At 35.0% G+C, this 25,091-nt stretch overlaps 1 protein-coding gene across 4 annotated transcripts in view; it reads left to right on the top strand.

The window, feature by feature from the left end:
• CDH8 (cadherin 8) overlaps positions 1-25,091 on the top strand; it is a 149,893-nt gene that overhangs the window by 82,565 nt on the left and 42,237 nt on the right. For all 4 annotated transcript variants that reach the window (XR_003925073.1, XM_030026089.1, XM_030026090.2 and 1 more), the window contains exons 5-8: positions 3,695-3,862; positions 7,796-7,983; positions 10,707-10,960; positions 18,056-18,192. Coding sequence is in view for 3 of the 4 variants with exons in the window: in XM_030026089.1 (XP_029881949.1) it covers positions 3,695-3,862; positions 7,796-7,983; positions 10,707-10,960; positions 18,056-18,192 (747 nt within the window). In the remaining variant the exon portion in view is untranslated. The remainder of the gene's footprint in view (positions 1-3,694; positions 3,863-7,795; positions 7,984-10,706; positions 10,961-18,055; positions 18,193-25,091) is intronic.

Below are 25,091 nucleotides of genomic sequence, written 5' to 3'. Positions count from 1 at the left end.
ATAGAAATACTGGTGGTAACAATCAGCCTGTGTAATCTGGATATATTTGATGATTAAAAAACCTTCAGCTCCTCTTGTAGTAATTAAAACAGTAAACTTCTTTTTAGCTTTTTATTGTGTTTGAAATTGAAACTTGACTTTGACTCTTAGCTTCTGGGAAATGGTTTATGGGCTGAGACAGCAGACAGAAATATGTATACGACTATTGACATAACAGGTTGTGTTGGTATCTTTATACAGGAAAAAAACCCAACAATTTTTATGTCTTAAAAGTCAGAAACTGTAATTCTGATTTAGGCACTTTTTAAGGTATTTAATCTTCCTGATATCTTTCAAACCATAGACAAGGGCTAGACTGTTCCATACATTGAGAGACATACGTGTCTAGGAAAACTCATCACTTTATTGAAACAATTAACTTGTCTCAGAGGAAACTGCAGGATACAAAATGTGGCATCTTAGACAAGTCATCTGTAGGCTAGACTTAACCATGTAAATTAGGTTTTAAAAAAGAACCCGAACAAGGAAAACTGCCTAAAAAATAATAATGGAGAAAAAGCTATAGTAGGCTTTATACAAAACCCATTGAAATAAGGTTTCACTGAACTTTGGATCAGCTCTATTAGTGGAAAAAAATAATGTGGACCAAATTCTGGTACCCTAGGTTTGCACTAGCATCCTTTTTATGAGTCACCTCATTTATAACAATAGAATTTTTCACAGAATGCATCATTATTATTCCTAATTAGTAAACCAATGAGTCCAAACCAGTCACAACTGTCAAATGCTTTTAGAAATAAAAATCATTTACTCTCCTTACCCAGGCTACTATGGAGGAAACGGCCCTACTCTTTTGCTGAATATATTTTGCACCTGTTACATCTGATAAATGTTTATTATTATCTTCTGAGTTTTACTGTTCCCCTGTTTTCATTCCAAAAATTTAACAGAAGCATATTCTTCAATATTTTGCAGAATAACTTGTGTCCTCTCCTACAGATGTTATAGAATAGTTAAATTACATGAATGTTGTACTTCAAGGCTGCTTCATTGGTTTTACAAGGGCTGCGTTACGCTGTATTTGTCAGGGTCCTGAGCACAACCTCCTTCGAGGAGTGTAGTTGGGTAAGTTTAGAAGTGTAGCTGGCTGCATCCAAGGTCAGCTCCTTTGCTGCTAAGAACAGTTGTGAAGAAAGCTTCATGCAGGGGCTGCCCCTCCTTTTCCTTGGGAGCTGCTTTTAGGCTGAGGCTCTACTGCTGGCCCCGCCGGCTGCGCTACATCTCTGCTCGGTCTCATATTTTCTCGGTTCTGACCCAGATCCAGACCCTCTGGCTGGGTTTCCTGGCCTGGCCTCAGACCTGCCTTGTTGCTGTGGACTCACTCGCCGTGTGAGCATCAGACTGTGGCTCAGCCTGGCCACTGTCTCCGGATCTGAGCGGGACCCTGACTTGCCACTCTGCAGTCTGGCTCCTTGTTGGCAAGGTCACTGGCTGTGCCTGCCTTGTTTCCACACTCTGCTCCCAAATCACCTTTAACTGCAGTGCAGCTGGCCTTGCTGTTCCTGACCCCACTTACCACATGTTGGAATGAAAAAATCACTGATTATGTATCGAGTTCCCTGGAAACAAGAGATTACTCTGGCTTGGCGGTTGCAGGCGTAAGAGAGAGGTTTCATTTTCATCCAGAATTATATTTATAAAATATTTAAGACAACAACCCAAAATGTTTTATGGAAATAATTTACAAAAGTATAGGTTACAAGACTGCTGTTATGTTGTGTTTGGTGTTTTACATAGCAAGCATATTGCTTTTTTCTAAATGCCTTACACCACCTTGCTCTTAACTTGGTCCTGTACTTAGCCAAGAAAAGAAGGTCTGATCAGATTCTTTGTATTACAATATTAAAGACAAATGGATTCTAATGTTTGCTAAAATGCATCTCTATTAATGATAAAGACCAGGAACATTTCTTTATTCACCATAAATACATGAATAGATAATCTTGACATTTCAGCCAGAGTGTCATTTCTAAGAAACTTATTTAATAGGAACTATCCCATGTGAAGGAAAAAGAGCTATTTGAATTCTCCACAGCTGTGCTAGTCCCAATAGAGAAATCGAAACTAACAGATTTGCAATAAGTATTGATTGAAATCTGAAAACTCCTGACAATACTTAACAAAGAACAGGTAAAAAAAAACCAAAAAAAAAAAACCCAAAAAACCCCAATGTGGGAGCTAATGAAATGTATGATCAGGCCCAGCAACAAGTAGGTATGATCCAGGATGTGAATTTGGCCACTCTGTTCAACATGCAAATCTTAACAAATATACAGTATAATATAGAATTCTTACCTTCTTTTTTTAATGTATTCCTGAGACTTGGTGACTTACTGTCAATGTTTGCCCATAAACTGTGTCCTTCAGCTCTGTAAGTACAGGGCCATGAAGAGAGACACTCTTCTTACACCTCATAAGAACCCTCAAGCACCATGGTTTAAAGGAACCACTGCAATGGTGGATTCAATTCCCCTCAGTACTCTTATGGTTCACTTAACCACTAAGATAATTCAGTAACTTGAAATTTGTGCTCTCTTTTCACAGAAATTTTTTTTTTTTTAAATAGAATTCAAAAACAGGATTAAAAGAAAAAAACCCACCATATTTCAATTTAACATTTAGAGTTCCTTTCCGTGGGTTTAGTGGGACTTCTTTAGTTGATTCTTATCGTTGTATTATGGTGGACATGACTAGACTGTGATGAACACCATTTAAATTTACCATTAAACATTTAGTATTGCACTTTCCATACTGATTGTTGTGAATATAATAGCACATTACAGGTGGAGAAGTTTTGGAAAGAAAAAATTTTATTATTTCTTCTGTTAGATGTCCATGAAATCTATAGGAGTTTGCAGTGGATCTGCCCCTGTATTTAATTGGACTGTCCCTTGCAGATATCTTCCTGCTAGCCCACTGACATTTTTTATTTTGATATACTACAGATGATTTTACTCCTCTGTCTTTAAAAACTTCTAACCTAATAAAGTAAGTGACAGCAGCTTACCGAGATCATTGTCCAACAAGTGACCCTCCTAGAGTAGGGACAATGGAGCGACTTTAGGAGTTTGCAGTACCGGTGACTATGCTGAAAGACATACTGAAAGACATACTGTCATTCTCCAGTAGAAGTTTAGGCACTCGATTTAGGACTTGAGGGAACAACTGTAGCCTGCATTATATACAAAAGCAGATTAAATAATGGTTTTGGTTTTAAAACTTTTGAAATAATTAATCTGACAAATACTGTTAACGGCGCTTACAAATTAAGTTTACTATGTGGTTATCTTCTGTTTGTGAATTCTGTGGAGAAACAATGTATTTCTGTGGGCGGTAGGACAGAAACCAAAAAGTTTTTCAGGAGAAAAATGTAAAAATTAATATGTGTCACAGGTATGATTAATTCTTGGCTTTCAGACCACAACTTCATTGCACTGTTAATTAAATCAAGGTAGGTGACCTCTAATGAACTTTTTTAAAAATCTCAAATTCTTCTTTATCCTTGGTACAAACAGGCAACTTAACTGGACCTTTAGCAGTTCAATTTTTGTACCAATATTTACATATATTCATCAAAATAGCTGCAAAACTGAATTTGGGTCTGTACCTGACTTTTTTCCCCCCATTGTTGTAGCTATAATTAAAACAGCTCTTCCCAACATGGACAGAGAAGCCAAAGAAGAATACTTTGTGGTCATCCAAGCAAAGGACATGGGAGGACATATGGGTGGACTCTCTGGAACTACAACAGTGACAATTACACTCACTGATGTTAATGACAATCCTCCTAAGTTTGCACAGAGTAAGTGCCATTATGTGTGTATGTTCTCCTATATAAGAAAGTAATGTAGTGCTTTAGTGCACGCTTTTTTTTTTTATCAAGCTCTTCTTTTATCATCATACTGCCTGGGTTTGTAATGTAATTTAAAAATATATAACTGCTACTAGAGAAAGATTAATAGTCCTCTGCCTGATTAAGAGCTTAGGAGAGGGAATTACGTCCACAACAGCATACACAGCGCTCTGTCTTCAGTGTTACCCCTCTTCCCTCCAGATAAAAGGTCTTGGGGACTTTTTTTCATGTATTTATTTGCTCTCAGTGCAGCTGTTTTTAAATGCTACTTTTAGTTGCTGTTTTATGTGCTTCTATCTCATGCAGACAAGTGACGCCACCAGTAAAAGACATATATAACTGATAAAAGAAATAAAGGTTTGACTAATTAGGTAATAGTGAAGAAAACAGAAAATAAGTCTGAGTATAGATAATTGTTGATTTTTAATTCAAAATCCATATTTACTACTGTGGTTCCAATGGATATCTTGCTGGGCTAGGTTAAAATGATTTGGTATCCTGCTGAGATTCTCTACAAGCTTTGTTGTCTATTTCAAAGCTGAAGATGAAAAAAGAAGAGGGAAGAGCCTAATGACTGGATCGATTTTATTTGGAACAGGTGCAATCTAATGCGCTATTAGAAACTTATCTTTTTATGCAGCCTGTTCTAAAAAATGAAAGTTGTAAGGTATGAAGAGTCTGGCTTGGGGTTGGAGAATGTTCACATCTAGACTTTGTATCATTTTTACTTCATTAGAAGTATGTTTTTCTAACAAGGTACTTATGTGCCCAATGTAAAATTAATTCTTTTCCACGTATATATGACCTGAAGTCCACTTTTGCCCTGTTCTGAAGACAGGAAGAGTGAAATGGGTTTGTCCTAGTACTCAGCATGTGATCAATACTCTCCTATAGTCTAGAAAATGCACCTGCAGATAGAGAGAGAGAAAATGTATAAAATAAATAAGCAGAGGTAAAAGCTTGTTTGCAAAATATGTATTTTATTACCTCATCTTAGTGGTTTTTAACAGATAAACACTGTGCACAATAAAGGGTATTCTCTCATTCTAAAATAAGAAATGCGTAGATTTTGTACTTCATATCACATTGAATTGCTTGCACTTGTGTAGTAATGTTTTCCAACATATGATGACAATTTCCCTGATAATGTAAACATCTATAGATGAGCCTCCTGGTTGAACTGTGTCATGAGAGTGCAGAGGGCGTTTCTTTTATACCTGCAATGTACTGCAGCTCTAACTCTGTGACTACAGATCTACTTTTGCCAGCTTACCTGGCTTTTATATTTGTATCTGTACTTTCTGTCTCAAAAAGCCTTTGCCTGATAGGATGAAAAAAGCTGATCAGATAATCAGCAACACAACTGGTACTAACTGGTACATTTGCTGGAGGTCTCAATAGGAAGCACAGGAGTGAATGCATACGGAGATGAATCTGTACTTTCCCTGTGCAGATTACTCAGATCTGCTCTCCTGTAGTTTGGATACAGTCACACATTGACTGGGTATCATGAGGAAGACTGCATCACAGATCCTGGAAATATATTTTCTCTGTGGAAAATGTAGATTAGTTTTCCTTCAGCAAAGAGTGAGTTGCTGTCTTTGAAGCTGCTATAGCTTGTGCATTCCAGTGCAGAATTCAGGCTACCATCTAGGAATAACCACCCTGTTATAACACTGACCATTATGCAACTTCATTAGAAAAAAACTGCATGTACTATAACTTTGTATTATGTGTATATTGCATTTAACAAGGATGAGCCATAGTAAATATTATAACTGGATGTTATTACAAATTCTGCCTTTTAAAACTAAGTATTCATAGCATGCTGCCTAGCCTTACAGATTAGTCATGACTCTGGCCTTATGCAAGAGCTGATCAAGTCTTTAACGTTTTTTTACACTGTTGAAGCACGGTTTGCATTTGCCTGGAAAGGAAAATACGAAAGGATCAAACTTACAATAGAGCCTAACCAGAACGAAATAGAAATTCATAAGATGTAATACATGCTGCTTTCACAATAAATTGTAATGAACTCAGAAAGCAGTGTGTTTTATCGGTTTATTGTTTCCAGGCAGGACAGAAATGTATATTTATGGCTTGATTTCAAAGAGTGTTAGCCTCCTGGGTTTTAGAAATGAAAAAAATGAACTTTCACTACTTCTATGATCTCTTTGAAATAATTTTAGAGGTATTTTATAAGTCACAGAAGTTTTTAACCTGACAGTTTACCATAGGATTGTACCGAGAACTGTGCACTGCTGTCAGAACCAAGGGTTTTCAAAGATGCGTAATGTGGATTTTTCAGCTCTGCACTATGACATCTTGACAGGACAATTCATAATTCTTGAGAGCAATTTGTGTAAAAGAGTCAGCTGCATCATAGTAATTATTTTTTTTACGCTATTTTGTAAACTATCTTAATAAATCTGAGAGAAAAATACCAACTTAAAAATATAATCGACTGTGTCTGGAGATTCAAACCACAAAGTGTGGACAGCAGTGTAAATTATGAACACGTAATTTAGTCTCCTGAGGCACTTGATGGCTTTGGCTGCTCATTGTTTGTGAGCCATTATGAATATTCTTGAGGAATCTTGATGATCTCCAAATTATCGCTAATAATTTAGCCTAGAAACATTAAAGAAAAAAAATATTTCACTTTGGGACAGACTATATGTAAAGCTAATATATGTATTTAGGAATTCCTCAGTTTCCTTCCTACTTTCAACTGTTGCTACTGTAATCTGCCTACAAACAGTTAAAGCAACAACTCCAGAACATTTTGCGTTTAGAAAACTGCTAGCTGCACATAACAGTAAAAAACGCATGTTGTTTTAGAACCACTGTGAGGACCGAAAAGTCCAGAACCCTTTGTCTAAAACTGTTTTAATGGTCTCATCTGCTAACCTTGAATTCCTTTTGACTATTTTATCTACAAAGTAGCACTGCAGTGGACTAGATCACTTATTAACTGTAGCTTCAATAAGTGTAAATTACCAAGAGGTAAAGAAATAGGCACTCCATAATGAATTTTTGATGTAAAGCATGCATTTGTCTTCTGTTTTTCAGAGTACTCTTAAGAACTGGGAGATATAGTAGTAAAATGGGTATTTTGAGTTTTCTCTTAATAAAATGCTTACCTAAAATAATATATTACAAGTTCTAAATAGATTTTTGGCACTTCTTAGGTCAGAAGGTTTGAAGCAAGTATTACAAAAAATAAAAATGCTGACAATTTAAATAGCACTTTCTAGTGGGTTTTAGACTAACAATACAACCAAATAGTAACTACAATAATGATTGCTATGAAAAGTTATTGTTTCCTTTAAAACATAAATGTTGGGAGTTTCTTGAATGGTTCTTAATTAGTTTCTTACCACAAAAGGAAGGTGGAAGGGGTTAAACAAACAAAGCCAAATCAAATTAAAATGGTCAAAAAAGTAGTAAAGATCTGAAATTGAATAAGGGATCTTTAAAGTGTTAGATCAGTTTTCGACAGAGTAAAAGACAAAGTTTCATAGTGGAATTCTAACTACATGTCCATAAACAAAATGGTAAGTTCAACAGTGTCTGCAGTAGAGAATGTTGCATACTTTCAGTGTTGGAAGTGACTTAATATTTATGTTTGCCAACACTAAGCATCCCTGTAAGGAAGAAGCAGGATACTACTGTAATGAAAAGAACATTCACATACAGTAAACTGAATATTCCTGTATAAGGAACACATTTTGCTGCATTCAGTAAATAATTTCTGTAAAATGTGGTTTGTATCAGTTGGATGTCCCAAGAGTTTGCATTGGGGAAGTATAAACAAATAAAGAGCACACAAAAAATACTGGAATGAGGTGTAATGTTTAGTCTTTTCCTCTTATTTGTAAGGTCTGTATCACTTCTCAGTAATGGAAGATGTTGCTCTTGGTGAACCAATAGGAAGGGTGAAGGCAAATGACCTGGATATTGGAGAAAATGCTAAATCATCCTATGATATTATTGAAGGAGATGGAATGGATATATTTGAAATTACTACAGATGCCCAAACTCAGGACGGCATTATTAGAGTGAGAAAGGTAAACTATATCTCTGTTAAAAAGAAATGTTTATTGTACATACAACTACCCACCCAGACTTTACTCTGTGAGAAGATGCTGGATTTGCAAGGATTGTTTTATCTATGGATGAGGTGTCAAGCCAGTGAAGTGATAAAAAAAGGATGTATTAGCCATGTCCTTCAAAACTGCCATTTAGGTGACAACTGGGGAGACATCCATGGAAGTATTTTTGGTGCTGGGAATGTATTAATCTTATCCGGGCTTCTGCACAGTCAAATCATACAGGTTTTGCTCCCTTGGTTCCAAAGGAGAAGAGTAGGTTACAATCTGCTTTGTTGGTGGTGTAAACTTCCATAAAATCTTTGCTGCGTATTCATCAAATACCTTTTCTCTATTACTTAATTTACTGTATAGCTGGTCAAATACTGTTCAGAGAAAAAAAAAAATCGTAGTACATTATTTAAATTACCTGATGTGTGAGAGACTTAGTCTTCCACCTTTTCTCATATTCAACTCTGTTCAATGAATAGTGATTTCAGTGAACCTTATCAAGGAGATCAGTACTGTTTCACATGAGAAATGCAAAATTCAGGCCCTAAAGAAGGCTACAACCCTTACCTTTTCTATGCTGGTACAGTCTTGATGTATGCAAGACGAGGTATTTGCAGGTATACAACAGAAAGACCACCCAATTATATACAGAAATATGGGGAGAGACAGCATATCTAGGACAAAACTTGGCTAGTAAAGTCAATGAAACATTAATTGCATATTTAATGTTCATTACTTTCTGGGGAAGAAGAGAGCCGATTCTCATGCTGTGTTCCGAAAAAGGATACGAACATAACTTATAACACTGGCATAGAGGGTTTTAAATATGTAGCACAGAGCACTCTGAATGAATCTTTGTTTGTTTTTTTTTTTTTTTAAAGAAACCCAAAACCAAACCATGACATTCCAGTGAAAAAAGAAGAATCCAGTGGGTACACATAATTAATATTTAACTTGTACCTGTAATTAAAGAGGTCAGGCAGAGTACCTGTTTCTCAGTGAGTAGGTCAGCACTGTAGATGTATAATAAAATGATCTGTATTTATCTAAATTTAGATCTGTTTTCCTAAAGAGAAAATTATGATATACATCCCCAATCTTCCTTCCTGTTATTTATTGTATGCTGTGGCCTCTTTTGTAAACTAAGGCAATTAGCCTTTTGCCCCAGTTCCCTTGGCTTTATTTCATAACTGACTCTCTAACATAATGTTGTTTCATATATTTATTTTGACAGCAATAATAATTTTGGTTCTACTACAGTAGATGATGTATGGAGGGTACTGTTCACCAACAGATTTTCTCCAGCATAAATTCATGGGGTTTAGACAATGCAGAGTAAATTTTCAATATGATATTCTGATTAAGCATGACTAAATGTATTGGGGTGCTGTCATTTCTGTAAAGCATATGAAAAGCAATTGAAAAAATGATACAGGAGCTATGATTGGCAAATTGTGAATATGCTGATTTATAAATTACCATTCATAATTACAAAAGCTTACTAATTTATGAGCTGCTGAAGAAGCAAGGTTTTCTCATGTTTACTAGAATTTGTGAGAAAGAGCAAATCCCATTAGAGCTTGATTCATACCTGAAAAAAATCAACAAAATTTGAAAGTACACATATTGAAGGCTTTGACAGACTTCCTGAAGCTTCCTATTTGTGCTCTTGCTGGTATTTGCATTGCAGATTCAGAGTTTCTATGTCCTTTTCTTTTTATCCCTGGGACATTGTAATGCAAATCTTAATATCTTTCCAATGCTAGGCAATTTGCATCTTTGAAATTTGAATCATTGTGAGACACAAGAGAATTATATAGTGAATATACTGATGTGCTTCAAGACACAAACTTGAATCTCCTATAATGAAAAATTCTAATATTCAAAAGTGTCACAGATTTGTTTTTTATTTGGTATTTCATTCCTTTAAATCCACTGTGTTTTCATCTTTTGTGTTTTAATATGGAACTGTAAAATAGTAAAACCAATGGTGATATGGCAGGTATATTGATAGAATAAAGTAGTCGGTTTCGTGTTTCTCTCTCTGGAAAAAAAAAAAAAAAAAAGATACAGAAATAGGAATTGCTACAGTTTTAAGAAATTCCTGAGAGATGTCTACCTCATTTACCCCTATAAACAGAAATGCAGAGTTACCAGAAGTGCAATAATATTGAAGTACTTTCTTATATGATTAGCTCTACATTTTTCCACATAATGCCTCTCATGTCCAAAAAATAATAACTGCTAGTTTTTTGCATTTCTCACACTGTTTTGGAAGTAATAAAATATTTATTCTTTGTAAAGCTAGTATAATTTTTTTTCTTATCTCCAACTACCAAAGCACTGATTAAGTGCACGATTAGTATGCAAGTCATGTCATCACTAACAAATTTGTAGTATTTATCTGATATGTAATTGTAATAGTATAATTCATGAGAGAATATTTTGGTAAATTTTTTGTGGAAAGCAAGAAAACAAACAGTCTTGTTTTCTCTGAGGCTGGTTAATAAACAGATATCAATATATGCCTAGAAAATTTGCAGGTTGGATTTCTGGGAGTGGGAAGTGATTACATTAAAATTCACTGAATGTGCTTAAATGCACATAACTTTCATCCATCAGCATTATATTCACTTGTTCTTTCTCTGTGGCCATTAGTAAAAGACATTTATCTTTGTCATTCTTAACAGCCACTGGACTTTGAGACCAAAAAATCCTATACTCTGAAGGTAGAAGCAGCCAATGTTCATGTTGATCCTCGCTTCATCAGTGGAGGACCATTCAAGGATACAGCAACGGTAAAAATTGTAGTAGAGGACGCTGATGAGCCACCAGTCTTTTCATCACCTACTTACCTAGTGGAAGTGCATGAAAATGCTGCTATTAACTCTGTGATTGGTCAGGTGACTGCCCATGACCCTGACGTGTCTTCCAGTCCTATAAGGTAGTGCTGCTTTAAAGTTCTCTTTGAAAAAACTACTGGCAGAATACTAAGTATATTTTTGATACATTTTATGACACTGTTCTCATGCTGTTTTATTTCTAAGAAAATACCTGTATAGGAATTTTTTTATGATGTTAGATTTATCATTTCAGATCATTTTCAAAATCACAAAAATGCTCCTTGCCACACGAGTAGTCTTATGAAACAGTAGGAATGCAATGAAAATAAGAAATAGGGTGTATGAGGTCGGGTGGGGTTGAGTCATCAGTGTGTATCTCTGCAGTTATTTTAAATAATCCATTAGTGTCTGCACTAACAATACTGAGGTTTTTTCCATGTAGTTGTAAGGTTGTCAAAACATATTTTGTATTCCTTTGGCTAAACCCATTCCTGGTTTAAACAAAGAAAGTCAGAGATTATTATGCCCATATTACTTTTGTATCTTTGATTTACAATATTTTCCCTTTTTGATCTAACTTGAACAAAATCTGTTATTCCAGTTTCATCAGATCAGTGTTTTTTATCTCATTTTGATGAGCATGCATCTTCCCCTCCCCCTTTGTAATGGTTAGTATGGTATGATGCAAGTGTTCCCAAAACACATTTTGCTATGTATAGTACTGCCTGCATTATGAAAACAAACACCAAAACATCAATTTCATAGTAAAGGTATATTTGTAGAGACTCTATTTAATAATAATCATCACTGTACATTACTGCCGTAGGGAATTTAAGCTACACAAGCAGTCTTCAGCATTGTGAGGATGATGCTAATTGTTACAATCTATCACTTGAGACCATTTTCTAATCATCGTCATTTACATCAGATTTGTCGCAGAGCCAAACTGTAAACCTTTAATTAGGGGACCTACATGTTGCATATCATATTTTAGTATTTTCAGAATTAGAAATTCAGACTTTCCAACATGTTTGGATGTATTAGAACTTGTGTATGAAGATGTTGGAGAGTACGTTAGAGTCTCTAATTTTTAAATCATCCTTTCAAAACTAGATAAACGTAGCATTAACTATCACAGATTTCTGTACAAATTAATTATTAATATATTTTTCTACTGCAGCACACAACCCAGACAGTGTTAATAGCCACCAAATTTATTTTCTTACCAAAGCTCTCAGGATGATCTGATCATAGAAATAGGAAATAAATAAGGGTAGTTACCAAGGTTAGAAAAATTTTATGTAAACAGAAAAAAAAAAGTGATATAGAATGCATAGAGTTTGATCTATCACAATTTAAGCAGTGGCTCCAGCCTAATTCTATTATGGCTGTCCACTGGCGTCTTTGAAAAAGGGCTTGCACTGCTGCTACAAAGACAGGGTCTCCTGAAAGGTGTGTGAAACCAGCCATGGTGGCAGCAAGTTGGCTTTCTTCCCTTTATTCCAGCTCGATAGTAATTTCTCTTTCAATTTAACCTTAGTTCCTTCCCTCTACCCTGTTCTGCTTTGCTCTTGGCTTAGTGCTGTGCTCCTCTGCCTCTTAATTGTGTCCCCTTTGTTCCTCATCTCAGCCTGGCTTCAACTCTGCTTCAGTTTTACCTTGGCTATTTTTCCAGTCTTGCTCTGTTTCCCTTGAATTCTTTTCTAGTCCTGCCCCAAACTCCTAATAATTTAGACCAGCTACAAGCCTACCTACATCCTAAAATAGAGCATCTTTATTCTGTCCAAGCCTGAAAAATTGAACTGAGTAAAATATTTACTTCATTTCCATTTTTAAATCATTTTATAGATCAAGATGTTTTCAAGCTTTTAAAAGCAAAAATATTTTATATATGCAAACTGAATTAGAATGTTATTACTTATAAAGTCATATAGAAACAATTGATACACATGAAACAGAACTGGCCCAAATACATTACATTTAAACAAAAAAGTAATTAGTTAGTGTGATTTGTATCTTCTTTAAAAATATTATATGCAGTACTTTGTAAGATTTAATTTCTCTACAGTATTGGCTTCATAGCTAATTAAGAAATATACAGAGCTCAGTTTTCTACGCAACTTTTTTTTTTTGTTTGCTCACCTGATTAATTTGGCTTTATCTGGGATAGCTCTGGAAAGTCCAGATTCCCCTTTTTCATTTTTTGCATGAAAAAAATTTTAAGGCAAAAAAAAAAGAGATTTCAATTTAGTTATTCTACTATTACGGTAACAAAAATATTCATCAGAGACAAGTAGGTAGCAGAAATGCAGTTACTTTTTTTCCAATTCCAGACAAAGTTGGAACATGGCAGGTTCTAACAAAAATATGTGGAAGCATTGTTTTGTTGGATTAGAATGTTTCATTTTCATTGTGCATTTCAAGTGTTTATTCTGTTATTGTATCACATATATGATGTAAATTTTATGTATATGTTCTATGATACACTTTCAAAAATACTAAACATAAGTTAAAAATCTGAAAAACAGAATTAAAACATTCTGCACTGTTTTAATATTGCCTGGCCATTTTTTAATGTATTTTTTTCTTTAAAACAGAATTTCAGGAGACAACAACCAGTTGCATGTCAAGGAAATTATATTTTTCAACAGATATCTGTTCTATCAATATTTTGGTTAGAGCTTTTGTGTACATTTGTTATAAAAACCCTAGCAACACAAACGAAAATATGAATCAGTTTATGTGCTACCAATACCACATCTGCTGCACTTTAGTTTTGTGCGCAGAGACTCAGTAAACTCAGAGTATTGCAGTACCATAAATGAAATAAAACTTGGATATCTCTGAACATGGAAATAGTCTGATAATTGAGTCATGAGACAAAACATTAAAGAATTTAGAAAAATTATTATAGAAAACAGCCGGGAAAGAAACTTATATGTTTTCTTTTTTAAAAAAAGTTGTTTAACGTCATTTCTATCCAATATAACAGTACTTTGGTTTTTATGCTTGCTTAGAAGAGATGAAACATATTCTCTGATCTTTCCATCACTTGATCTAAAAAGTATGAAGCCTATCATAGATTTAGAAGCAGGTGTATAGCTGGGTTACCAGTCTGGTTCTGAATGTGCCCACCTTATGAAAATACCTGAAGAGGGTTTTTTAGCAATGTCTTGTGTCAAATGTAGAGTTTTGGCAGTGGTTATTAGTCTGAAATCTCTGTATCAGCCAAATTTAGACACCTTTAGATGGATGGGACTAAAGGATGCATATGTTGTATGGGACTTTTCTCGTTGTTGTTGTTGAGCCCTAGTTATGGATAAGCAAAGGCATCTTTGAATGTCTAAGTGACAATGTGATATTCACCTGAATTTTGCTTTCATTATCCGTTTCTCCCATGAATATGAACTATCTCTTCATATCAGTTGTTAGGTTAGTCTAACTATATAACATCTTTCATAACCCAGTGTTTTTAAAATAAGCAGCAAAATTTCTCTTTTATCTTTATTTGCTATTCCTCTGTGCGTGTTGCTTAAGGGCCTCGCTCACTTTTAAGCCTGCTGGTTAAAAGGATTTACAAATTTGGCTAGTAATTGTAAACATGGTCAGTAGTTTGTCTTATTCTAGCCTAGTCATTTCAGAAGCATGCATCAGTGGCTCACATCTTACCACATCTAGACCGCATGTATCTCTTGGGAAAGGGACCCAGCGAATTCAGCTAAGCTAGTTATAAAGCTTTACTGTAGTTTATTTAGTAAGGGTGGTACATTCTGGCGCTTATAGTATATGTGTGTGTGTGTGTATATATATATATATATATAAAAAGATCTTTATCTATTAGCATACAAATCTATTGATTCCAGTAGTACTTATTTCATGTTTCTCTTGTTATTTTATAACCATGGTCTATTTATCTGCAGTAAATCATCTTGGATAAAGCATGATCCAAGTGCATAGAAAAAAAGCATGAGTAATAATCTTTCTCCCTATACTGTATCTGCCCTCCTATAAATCACTGCCCTTCAGTGTCTTTCTCTGCGGAGAGATAAGCTTCACTGTGGCAGGTTTTCCCATTCATATCAACAGAGATTTCATCTTTGGCAGCAGTTGATCATTTTCTTAATTCACAGCAGGCCTTAAAAACCTAGACACGATATTTTCTGCCTCCCTAATGGTACAGCTGTTTATCTGTCACTAAGTAGCATGTCCAATCTGCCTGGCATTAATAAACAATGGTGATTTACCACTGATGAGGTATCCATACTGTGATTCAAATCTCAGCAGGTGCAGCAAAAAAGGATTTCTGCTCTTATTTACATTGGTGCAAATAAGGAATAGATCAAATTAAGCCATAACAGCAATAGCAGTAGTGCAGGAGCAGGACTGAGAATCATTTTAAGTCTTCTGTTAAACCACTATGGGGTTGTTCCTATAATTGCCATAGCAGAACCATAAACTAACCAAAACCTCCTGTGTTGGGTTTATGGCAATTTCAAAAGATATTATTTCCCAATATATTATTTTCTCATTTTTAGAGAAATGTATGTTTTATGTATAGCTTATGGATCTGACAATGCATTCCCATTAAAAAGAGTTACAATACCATTATCATGAAAAGGCAACTGCAAATGTGCTATTAGTTTTCCCAGGTTTATGACACTGCAGATTGAATTTTTTATTTTTGTACCAAATATTTATCAAATTAAAATCAGGAGAGGGTTTTACCTCTTTGTACTCTTGTAAAGCCATGTAACTTATGTTAATGTTTCATTTTGAATGCTGGTTTTGCATTGTGAATAAATACTGTTGGGATGAGATGAAATGCAATATAATAAACTTACAGATGTTACATTCCCAGTTTTATAACTTCAAAAAATGTACTGCAGGAAAACTGTGAATGGAAGTTTAAAAAAGGATTGATCCTTAGAGAAAAGCTGTGTCTTATCTCAATGGAATTTATGTCAAGCCCAGGTTAACTAAACATTAAATAGCATATAAGCATTTCATATTTTATTTCATTTATGGACTGTAAAAATTTCATAAATGTTTGATATCAGAAGAGTTTTTTCTGCATCACTACATAAACATTAAGAATTAAAAGTTAGTTTTAAGTGATGACATCTTAAAAAAAGTTATCTTGATTGCTGTCTTTATTGTATTTTCTTGAGTGAAATCTTAAACCTGTGAAAGTCTGTAAGATATTTTTTTACTGACTTCACTAGTACCAGAATTTTATTTCTAATACTTTAATTGGAACTAGGGAGACATCAAAATAAGGTTAAGAAACATTTTCAAAAATGATTGCCTTAAGTTAGGCACCTACAGCTTTATTCTTCCACACAAGTGACCTAATTTTCAGAAATGCTGAGGATAGCACAATTCCCATTAAACCATTGAGAACTGAGTATGTGAAGCTCACTAGAAAATCAGTTTACTTAAATGTCCAAATATAGATGCATGTGCCTAGCTTTAGGCACATATATTTGGAATTTTACCTCATATTTTTTTCCTGGTACTCTTCTTAACTAAACTACTCATTTTTAAGTGAGTAAAACTAGTTCTTCTCAGAGCTTAAAAACAGAGAACTTAAATGTCTAACAAATCCCATTTCCTAGTTAAACAGGGGTTTTCACTCTTAAGTCCGTTAGTTGAGTACCTTACCAGTGGGGTCATGCTAGCCTTGCTCTTTAGTAATACAGTCTTTAAACATTTAAACTTTAAGATTTTGATAAATGTTCATAACTGAGAACTAATTTTTTGAAAGTGAACTGTACCTGACACTGAAATAAAAAAAGATGAATGCCATAATCCTAAGCTTTGAAATCAGATCCTAATGCTATGTCTATAGAAATCAATTATATTATGCTGGAATGGGTTTGAGTTCATCAGAATATGTTTATTGTAGCATATAAAGGAACTTCTCAATCAGAACTTTTTTTGTAAAGTGCTTATGATAAAGCATAAAACCGAATGGAATAACTGATTTTCAGATAACTGTGCCATTGTCACTGTAGCAAAATATGCTGTTGTTCTTTTATCAGTGAATTTAACAGCATATTTGCAAAAAGTAGAAATGTAATGAGAAACTGACAGTCTGAGTCACTTTTCTGACCACTATATAATGTAATCCAGTCTGATACTGTATCCCAACTCACCCTATTGTGCCTAGATATAATGCAGAACAGATGTAAAAATTGTCAGTGCATGCTGTTAGGTTCTGTAATACATAGACACAATGGCTTAAAAGGCTTTTATATAAATCCACAATTAGGATTCAGTAAAACCCCTTGAAGTCAATTTTTGTTGAACCATATCAATAGTTTATCACTAAACTCTCTCATTTCGTACCTTTCCTGTCAAAAAATTGGAAGGCTTAATTTTGTGATTTAGTTTCTTTTTGCGAATAATACATTCATGAAATAACTCTGTGAAAATGGACAAACATAAAAGCTTTCCTGGAGATCCTGTTCTGAGCTTTAAATCATCATCCTGCTTAATGCACCATTGGAGCAATCTACTGCAGCTCACTCTTGTTGTCAAGCTAGCTCTGTTTCGGCTGCATAATTTACCTGGACATTCACATTTGGAAAGTCTGACTACTTGTCAGATGAAACTTGTTTTGTTAAAAAATCCGTGATGTCAATCCATAAAACAATCAGTCCTTCAGTGTTTGAAGTGTTTTATACAAAAATGGTGATTCACTAAGTACGTTCTGCCCATGGAGCTGCTTGAACCATAACCAAATAATATGCTTGGTGAATAGTTCATGCTTCATTAATCTGAAATTTATTGGTAAAATAATATTATTCAGCCCTTTTTAAAATAACCATGAAGTCCACCATGAAGTCGAAATTATCATCAGTAACTGTGAAATACCATAGAAACTGTCTGATAAATGTGATGGATTGTGTAATTAACTCTTGATCAGCACCGTTTTTCAAAGATGTTACCCAGTGAACCTGAGGGCATTTTATGACCTTCACACTGGGTATACAGCTAATTACTCCTTGGGCAATAATTATTAAGGTTTTTTTAGTCTCAGTTTGTCATTTTGTCTTATAAATTATTATCCTATCGAGCTTCTTAATCCATTTGGCTGTAAAACTGCAGCTCTGAGAGGGCTCCCTAAATTGTCTTGTGATTGTATGGATTACACCAACTTCATTAAGTAGATTACAGGGATGTCTCTTTTGTAGGTTTTCCATTGATCGGCATACTGACCTTGAGAGACAGTTCAACATTAACGCAGAAGATGGGAAAATAACTTTGGCAACACCACTGGACAGAGAAACAAATATGTGGCACAACATAACTATTGTAGCTACTGAAACTAGTAAGTATTTGTGTATACTGACTTTTAGTTCTGTTGGTTTTACAATTAATTTTAATGGTGTGTGCAGTAGAAACGGTATATAGTTCAGTAAAAAGTAAAACACGTTGGATTTTTAAATTACAGAATTTTTGAAAGAAAAGTTAGTTTCTGCTGAAGGTCCATTTCTTTTAGTTTTCAAAACTGCATTTTTTTTTAGTCAGTGCAGCAGTATAGATTTTGAAGAGATACATGGGTACATTTGGACAGGGTATATAGGGTAAATGTTAAAAATTGTTTAAAAAACCCTCCAAACTAAAGCCTTATATTTAGTTATATTAAGACAGAAAAAATAAAGTTTTGCTATTGTAGAATTATATTGTAGACTCAACCCAGAAGTTCTTAATGCTGAGTGATATCATGTTTCAGTACCATAAATGATTAAGCACACGGGTAATATTGCATGAAAGTAGTCCTGTTTGATACATATGAATAAATTTACTCATAGACAGCTATAGACACGAACATGGATTGTTCAGATCCACAAAACTATTGTGACTCATCTGTACACCTAAGTCATTGGGAGCCAGGAGTGTCACCCTGTCAGGGAATATGGGTCCTAGATTTTAATCAAGAAGAATTCTTGATTAATTTGGAATTGCAAGTGCTGCTGACAAGATCACATGTGACAATATAATTTATTATTAATATTCACACTGTATTTTAGACTACACATTTGACAAACATATTGCAGCAAAAGAACGGATTCAGAACATAGGTCTGTCATCCCATGTCTTTGTCTTAACTGAAACACAAACTATGAAAATGTTTCTGCTGACATATTTGTTCTGCAATCAGTGTATATGCGTAATTCCCATACGTGCATACACACTTGACACATTGTTGTAAGAATATTTGTCTTCAGAGCCTGATGATCAGTGCTGCTAATTCTAGCAGTAGAAAATAGGGTGATGTTAATGCTTGCTTTTCCCCCAGAGTATCTTTTTTAAAGGATATGATACAGAACTTTTAATGCTCGGTTTCATAATACTGCAGCTCAGCTATGAACATAATGAATGGGAGGATAAAATATGCTTATTTGGCCCATTTTTGTTGTCCAATATTTTTCTGTGGTACTTGTTTTCAAAACCAAACATGTTAGGAATCTGTGACAGGTAACTGAAATAGCATACATAAATGAGAAAGATAGGTCGGAGTATAAACTAAGCTCTCAGCTTACAACCCCTGTAAACTGTATTCCTATGACCTACCTTAATAATTTGTGTATTTCATTGCCGATAGTGCAGTAGTGCCAACAGTGTCCTGTTAATTACTGTTAACTCTTGCAGGCAAACACTACTTTGATAAATTAGCAAGAATAATTTTTGCTTGCAGGAAAGCCAAGCTGAGATAGGGCATCAAACTACATAAGGAAAGAAAGTAAGCTTTGGTTTCGTAGGGCATATTTTGCCCAGGTTAATATCAAATCAGTTAATAATTTTCATGTTTTTAAAGGACAAAGATATAAAACTTCCATACTAATTTTCTCGAGACATGAGGAATGTCAGAACATGAGATTTACCAATGGCATGGCAAGCAGAACTATTTAGTTTGCGATCCAAAGTTTTCAGACATTGGAATAGTAAGATGTACCATGAAGAAATTGTACATTTTGTTTCCTCCAAAAAGTCAAAAAAGAACAAAATAAAAAGAATAATTTTTCAAGAAACACCTCCAATTCATTTTTTGTTCTCCCTTATATGTGTCAGAGCAAAGTTAACAGAAGTGCACTTTACTAAGCCACATCAGAATCAAGTCTGCCTCTTGCATCTTCAGATTTTTAAAACATAATTATATACTCAAGAATTTTGTAAGAAATCACCCTTGTCATTAGACTTCATGGGAGCCTCAGCATCTATCACTATTGTAAAATTGCCTCTTATCAGACTGGCTATGAAAATAATAATGCCAATCTTGTTCTAAGCATTTGCGTTCCTGCTGATGGCTTATTTTCGCATTCCTAATACAATTATTTGACATTTACATAAAACAAGAGCTTAATTTCATAGACTACTATCTTTGCTTATTTAAGAGAAATTATTTTTTAACTCCTCACTGAGAAACTAAATTTGTTCATAGAACTGTCAAGCAGGGTAAAATGGGCATTTTTAGATTTTTTTCCAACACAATAATAAGCAAAATCTCTGTTATAAAATAACAGAAATCTGTTGGAGGCAGACACAAGCAGCAAATGAAAATACAATGTGTGTCATTATGATGCTTTCACTGACAGTAATATTAATGGACTGCTGATCTCTCCCATAAAAATAAATATGTCAGCATCATTTGTACTGGAGAATTTTCTCTTCCTAGGCTAGCTGCTTTCCAGGTTCTGTTCAAGGCTCACTTCTATTCATGTGGGGCAATGATCAGACCATTTCATTGCCATTACGCTTCCTTACTAATTGCAAGCTGTGATACCGGGTTTTTCTTCTTGATTCCCAGCATGGTAGACCCTAAATATACCCTGATTTATCAGCACTTTCACAGATAAACACCAAGTTTTGCCAAAACATAAATCACTATTTCAGAACTTCATGATGGTAAGTTACCTGCAGCTAAATTTGTGCTTTAAGCACAGGTAATTTTGGGCAGGTTTCTTCTGTCACCGTGACAAAGTTATTCTTTTGTATCATCCCTCAGCCACTGTCTCAGTTGGGAATCTTCCAAGACAAGACCGGTCTGGCTGAATTGAGCGTAACTACTTCTGCATTTTCACCTGACTTGAGGATGAAGATTTTTAGATTCAGAAGGGCTGATCTCTTTGAAAGCAATCAGATTTAGAATGTTTGTGGACAATTTTAAACATGCTGCTGCTTTTTAATCTGAGTGCCCCAAAATGTGAACTTAACCCTTTCGTGTCTAGCAAAACTAGGAGTAGAAAGACAAAAGTATGAGCCAGTGGGGACTGTGACTCTTTTCTGTGAGTGCTTAACAGGCAAAAGACCAGTTTGGGGTGGTGTTTGTTTTATTTTTAGAAGGACATTTTCTTGTTGTATTCGTAGGCAAGTGTCTGGCTAGTTCTAATTCAGAACAAATTCATGCTATTGTTGACAAATACTATTAGCATCATATGCCGAGACCTGTGTGGAGTGAGACATTTTGGAGGGTGGCATTTCCCTCCTTTCACTTTGCCATCACTAGCAGACTCTTTCCAGCCTCTGTGAAGGAGTTTCTAGTTGTCTGCAGCCTTTCTTCACGGGTAATTAAACTAACCCGTGACTAACTAAACTTAATTAGACAGACAAAGGAAAAGTTGCCGAGTGGCTCTCCCTCAGACAGTTGCCCAAACTTTTGTTCTTTATGTTTTGGTTCTCAAAATATGTAGATAAGTTGCATATAGTTTTATGCCTCCTGTTTAAATCACGGTAACTATGTTGCATACTGGTCGCATGCCCCTAGAGATAATTCTTCAAATATCTCATCCATCTGAATCTTTTTTTTTTTGGTTACTAAAGATGAAACAATGCAAAAAGCGATCAGTGAAAAAGACTGGACTGAAAGTGATTAATGTGGTAGAGGTGATATTTAGGTGACAGTTTCAGTATTTCAAATTCAGTTATACATTTTCCATGAATTTAATGAAAAAACAGTAGATAAATTCCTTCTGCAGCTTTGATCCTCTCAACTACTACCCTTAGATCTGCCTACTCTTAAATATTCCATTCCTTTTTGTATGATTTCTTATACTTCTTTCTTATATTGTCAAATTAATTTTTGCTTCTTTGTTGTTCAGCTTTTTTCCTCTCTGGTCGTGTAGTTAGTCCTCTATGTTGATGAATTCTGTCGCATGGATTTTTAAGAGAAGAGAATATTACAAAGAATTTTGACCTCTTTGAAAGATCCCTCTGAAATACAGGCTTAGGATTCGCGGAAGTATATGTACTAACACTCATGACAAGAGGGATATTGAAAGTTATTGCACCTATGAATTGATTCTTTAAATTTTCTTTCTACACTGCTATACATCCAAGTTTACTCTGCTGAATGAGTCAGGAGCAGGAACATCGAGATGATTACAGGCTAGAGGAAGCAGGCTACCTGGCAAAATGACCTTTCCCTGAGAACATACCTTTTGGTCTATGGATGTAAAAGGTGAACTTTGTTTTCTGTCACTGGCTCTGGACTTCAAATACTGGACTAAGGAGATTTCCCATTGTTTTGGTGTGTAGTTGAGACTTACGCAATCTTAAAATTGTATGCCAAGGTTGGGAGGTTTATTTTAGTTAGATGCTTGAGAGAACAGGGATAGATATAGCCTTGCTTTGTAAGTCGGGGCTGATTATGCTGCTCTTATGTTCGGGCTCTCTAGAGCTATGCCCTGAAGAGGAAAGGAATCTGGGGGCATATGCAAGTATTCTTTGAGAGCCTGAAATGCAGTTCAGTAAGAATGAATGATTAACTTACAGACGTTTCTTTTGGTGCATCTTTTTTGTATGTACAAAGGCTCATCACATCTTTGGTTCTTTGGTACTTTTTTGAAATAGAATTTTCTGCCATTCAGTAAAATCTAGTAAAGTCAGGATCCTAATAGTCATATGTGCTCCCATTCATCTGAACGCACAAATAAATTTTTTAGTTTGTATAAGTTACAATTATAGCTATAACTACTGTTCACATTGACATGCTTGTGTTGCTTGCATTAACTGGTTAGCAATTTTGCTGGGCAGTGAAGCAGAGCAGAGTTCAGGCTGGGCTAACCTCCTCGGTATTCTCTCAGTTTCTTGTACAGGTTTTGCAGTACTTACTGAGTTATGTGTTGTCAATGCTACTCAGCTACTAAAAGAAAATCAAATAGCCATGATTTATTTATTAGAACATTTTTGCTATAGTTTGCACAGATTCTGAATGGAGTTCAGAATCACTGATCATTCAAGCTGTCAGATTGTCATACATGTATAAGGCATATAATAATTAAACTCTATCTTCTTTCTGCCTCCAGCTCTATGGATTTCCATTTCCATCTTCTAATGGCTGTAACAGCCACATTGCAGATATTTCGCTAACATCCTTACTGTGTGTCTCATTAATACTAAGGAAATGCCTTATACTTCAGTCATTGCTGGTTAATTGATATAACAAAAGCAGTAATAAATGGAGAACTAATGTAGTTTGAAACAAAAGCAAAGACTTATCTCAGAGAAGCTGTTTTAACTTAGGCAAGAAAGAAGTGTATTAGTAATATAATTTAACTGCACAGCATTCCTCCAAATTAAATATGACTATCCTCATATTTGCATACTCATCCCTCCTAAACTGTAGCCGAGATCTGCTTGAGATACAGGATTCTAGTGAATTCTTTGAAAACAAACAGTATACTATAATGCATTCACTATTAGCAATGCTTATCTGGAATTCTTTTTTAAAAAAGTGAGGTAATCCTTTTCTCAAGAATATGTGTATTACATAGTAGAAATTCATTGAATGGTACCATAGACTTCAACAAGAAAAAACTTCTAAACATACTCCAGTTGGCAGCCTCTGAGATTTGTGAAAAACACACCAGCAAATAACAGAAACCATGGCTCATAAACTTTAAAGACAACTAAATGATGATCCCTTGAAAGTCCCCAAGCTTTCTTTCACCTGACATAACATTGAGCGGGCCACTCAGGATTTCTATTTTCTTCCTAACCTTCTTATGACCATGTGCAGCACTGGATTCCTCAGACTTCATTCAGGTTGAATCTCAGTTACCATTTGTGAGGTACTACCGTGAGCATATTCGAGCATGGATGGGTTCTTTTATAATTAGTATAGACTCAAGCTTTTTCAGACACATCAGGAAATACAGAGGTGAAGCGTGCATCCATTTGTTCTGTTGGTCGGGTTACAAGGCGACTCTTCCAAAACTTCTCCCTCTTCTCACGCTCTGTGCATCACATGCACAGATATGCAACAAATCAGCCTTCTGGGGAATTCCAAAGCCAGTGCAGGACTGCCTGGGAGAGGATATTTCTTTTAGCCTAGAGCAATGCTTTCAGCCAAGTTTTAAATCTCTGAACGAAGGGGTTTAATGGAATTTCTGTTTTCCTTATTCTCCAGGCACTGCAGTCATGGAGCTACTATTTTAATTTTGATTGACTGCTTTGTCAAACCATTCTTGGTATTCAGCTTCACTTGCCAAACAGTAAGCATACCAGTGGCTAGTGAAGCCCCCTGCCCAAGTACTTGGCAAAGTACCAGAACTGCCACAACTAGTAGAAATTCTCATGAATTATTAGTCAAAGCAATAGATGAAAATATAGACAAGGTCTTGAAATGTAAATGGTGATTTGACCATAATAAATATTTTCAAGGCATAGAGCATAGGAATCTCAAGGACAAAACTGTGGGCTCTATCTGACAAAGGTAATTACCCATACCAACTGCATTCTTTAGAAATGAAGAACTATGAGGCAATTTTATCACCTAATGGGAAAGGGCATAAAGCCAGAAAGACTCTTTATGGTTTACCAAGAATATAAATACAGTAATTGAATCATCACCCAGCACATGCTCTACTGAAGTTATCTATATTGTATATTCCTTTAAAAAATACAAGGACACTAATTAAAAAGGAAGAGAGACATAATTACTCTTCAGAATAAGCCTTCAGCTACAATGTGCTTTTTAATGCCATGAATACCTTTGCTCCTGCTTTCATTTATTTAATTCTATTTAGCCTTTTATTGTAAAAATGACTATAGGCATTATTAGCAATAATTCTAACATTTTAGGAAGTTACTTTGGTGCATCATATAATTACCTCTAATTTAGGGCTAAGTATATTTCAGTAAGTTTTAGAAAGAGAAGGAAATAAGCCTTTATGGAGGTTTAAACAGTAGAAGCTCAGGAATATTAACCTTTTTTGCTTGACCCTT

This window comes from Aquila chrysaetos, chromosome 9 (genome assembly GCF_900496995.4).
Source record: "Aquila chrysaetos chrysaetos chromosome 9, bAquChr1.4, whole genome shotgun sequence".
NCBI classification, from domain to species: Eukaryota; Metazoa; Chordata; class Aves; order Accipitriformes; family Accipitridae; genus Aquila; species Aquila chrysaetos.
This window is presented reverse-complemented; position numbering and strand designations above follow the sequence as displayed.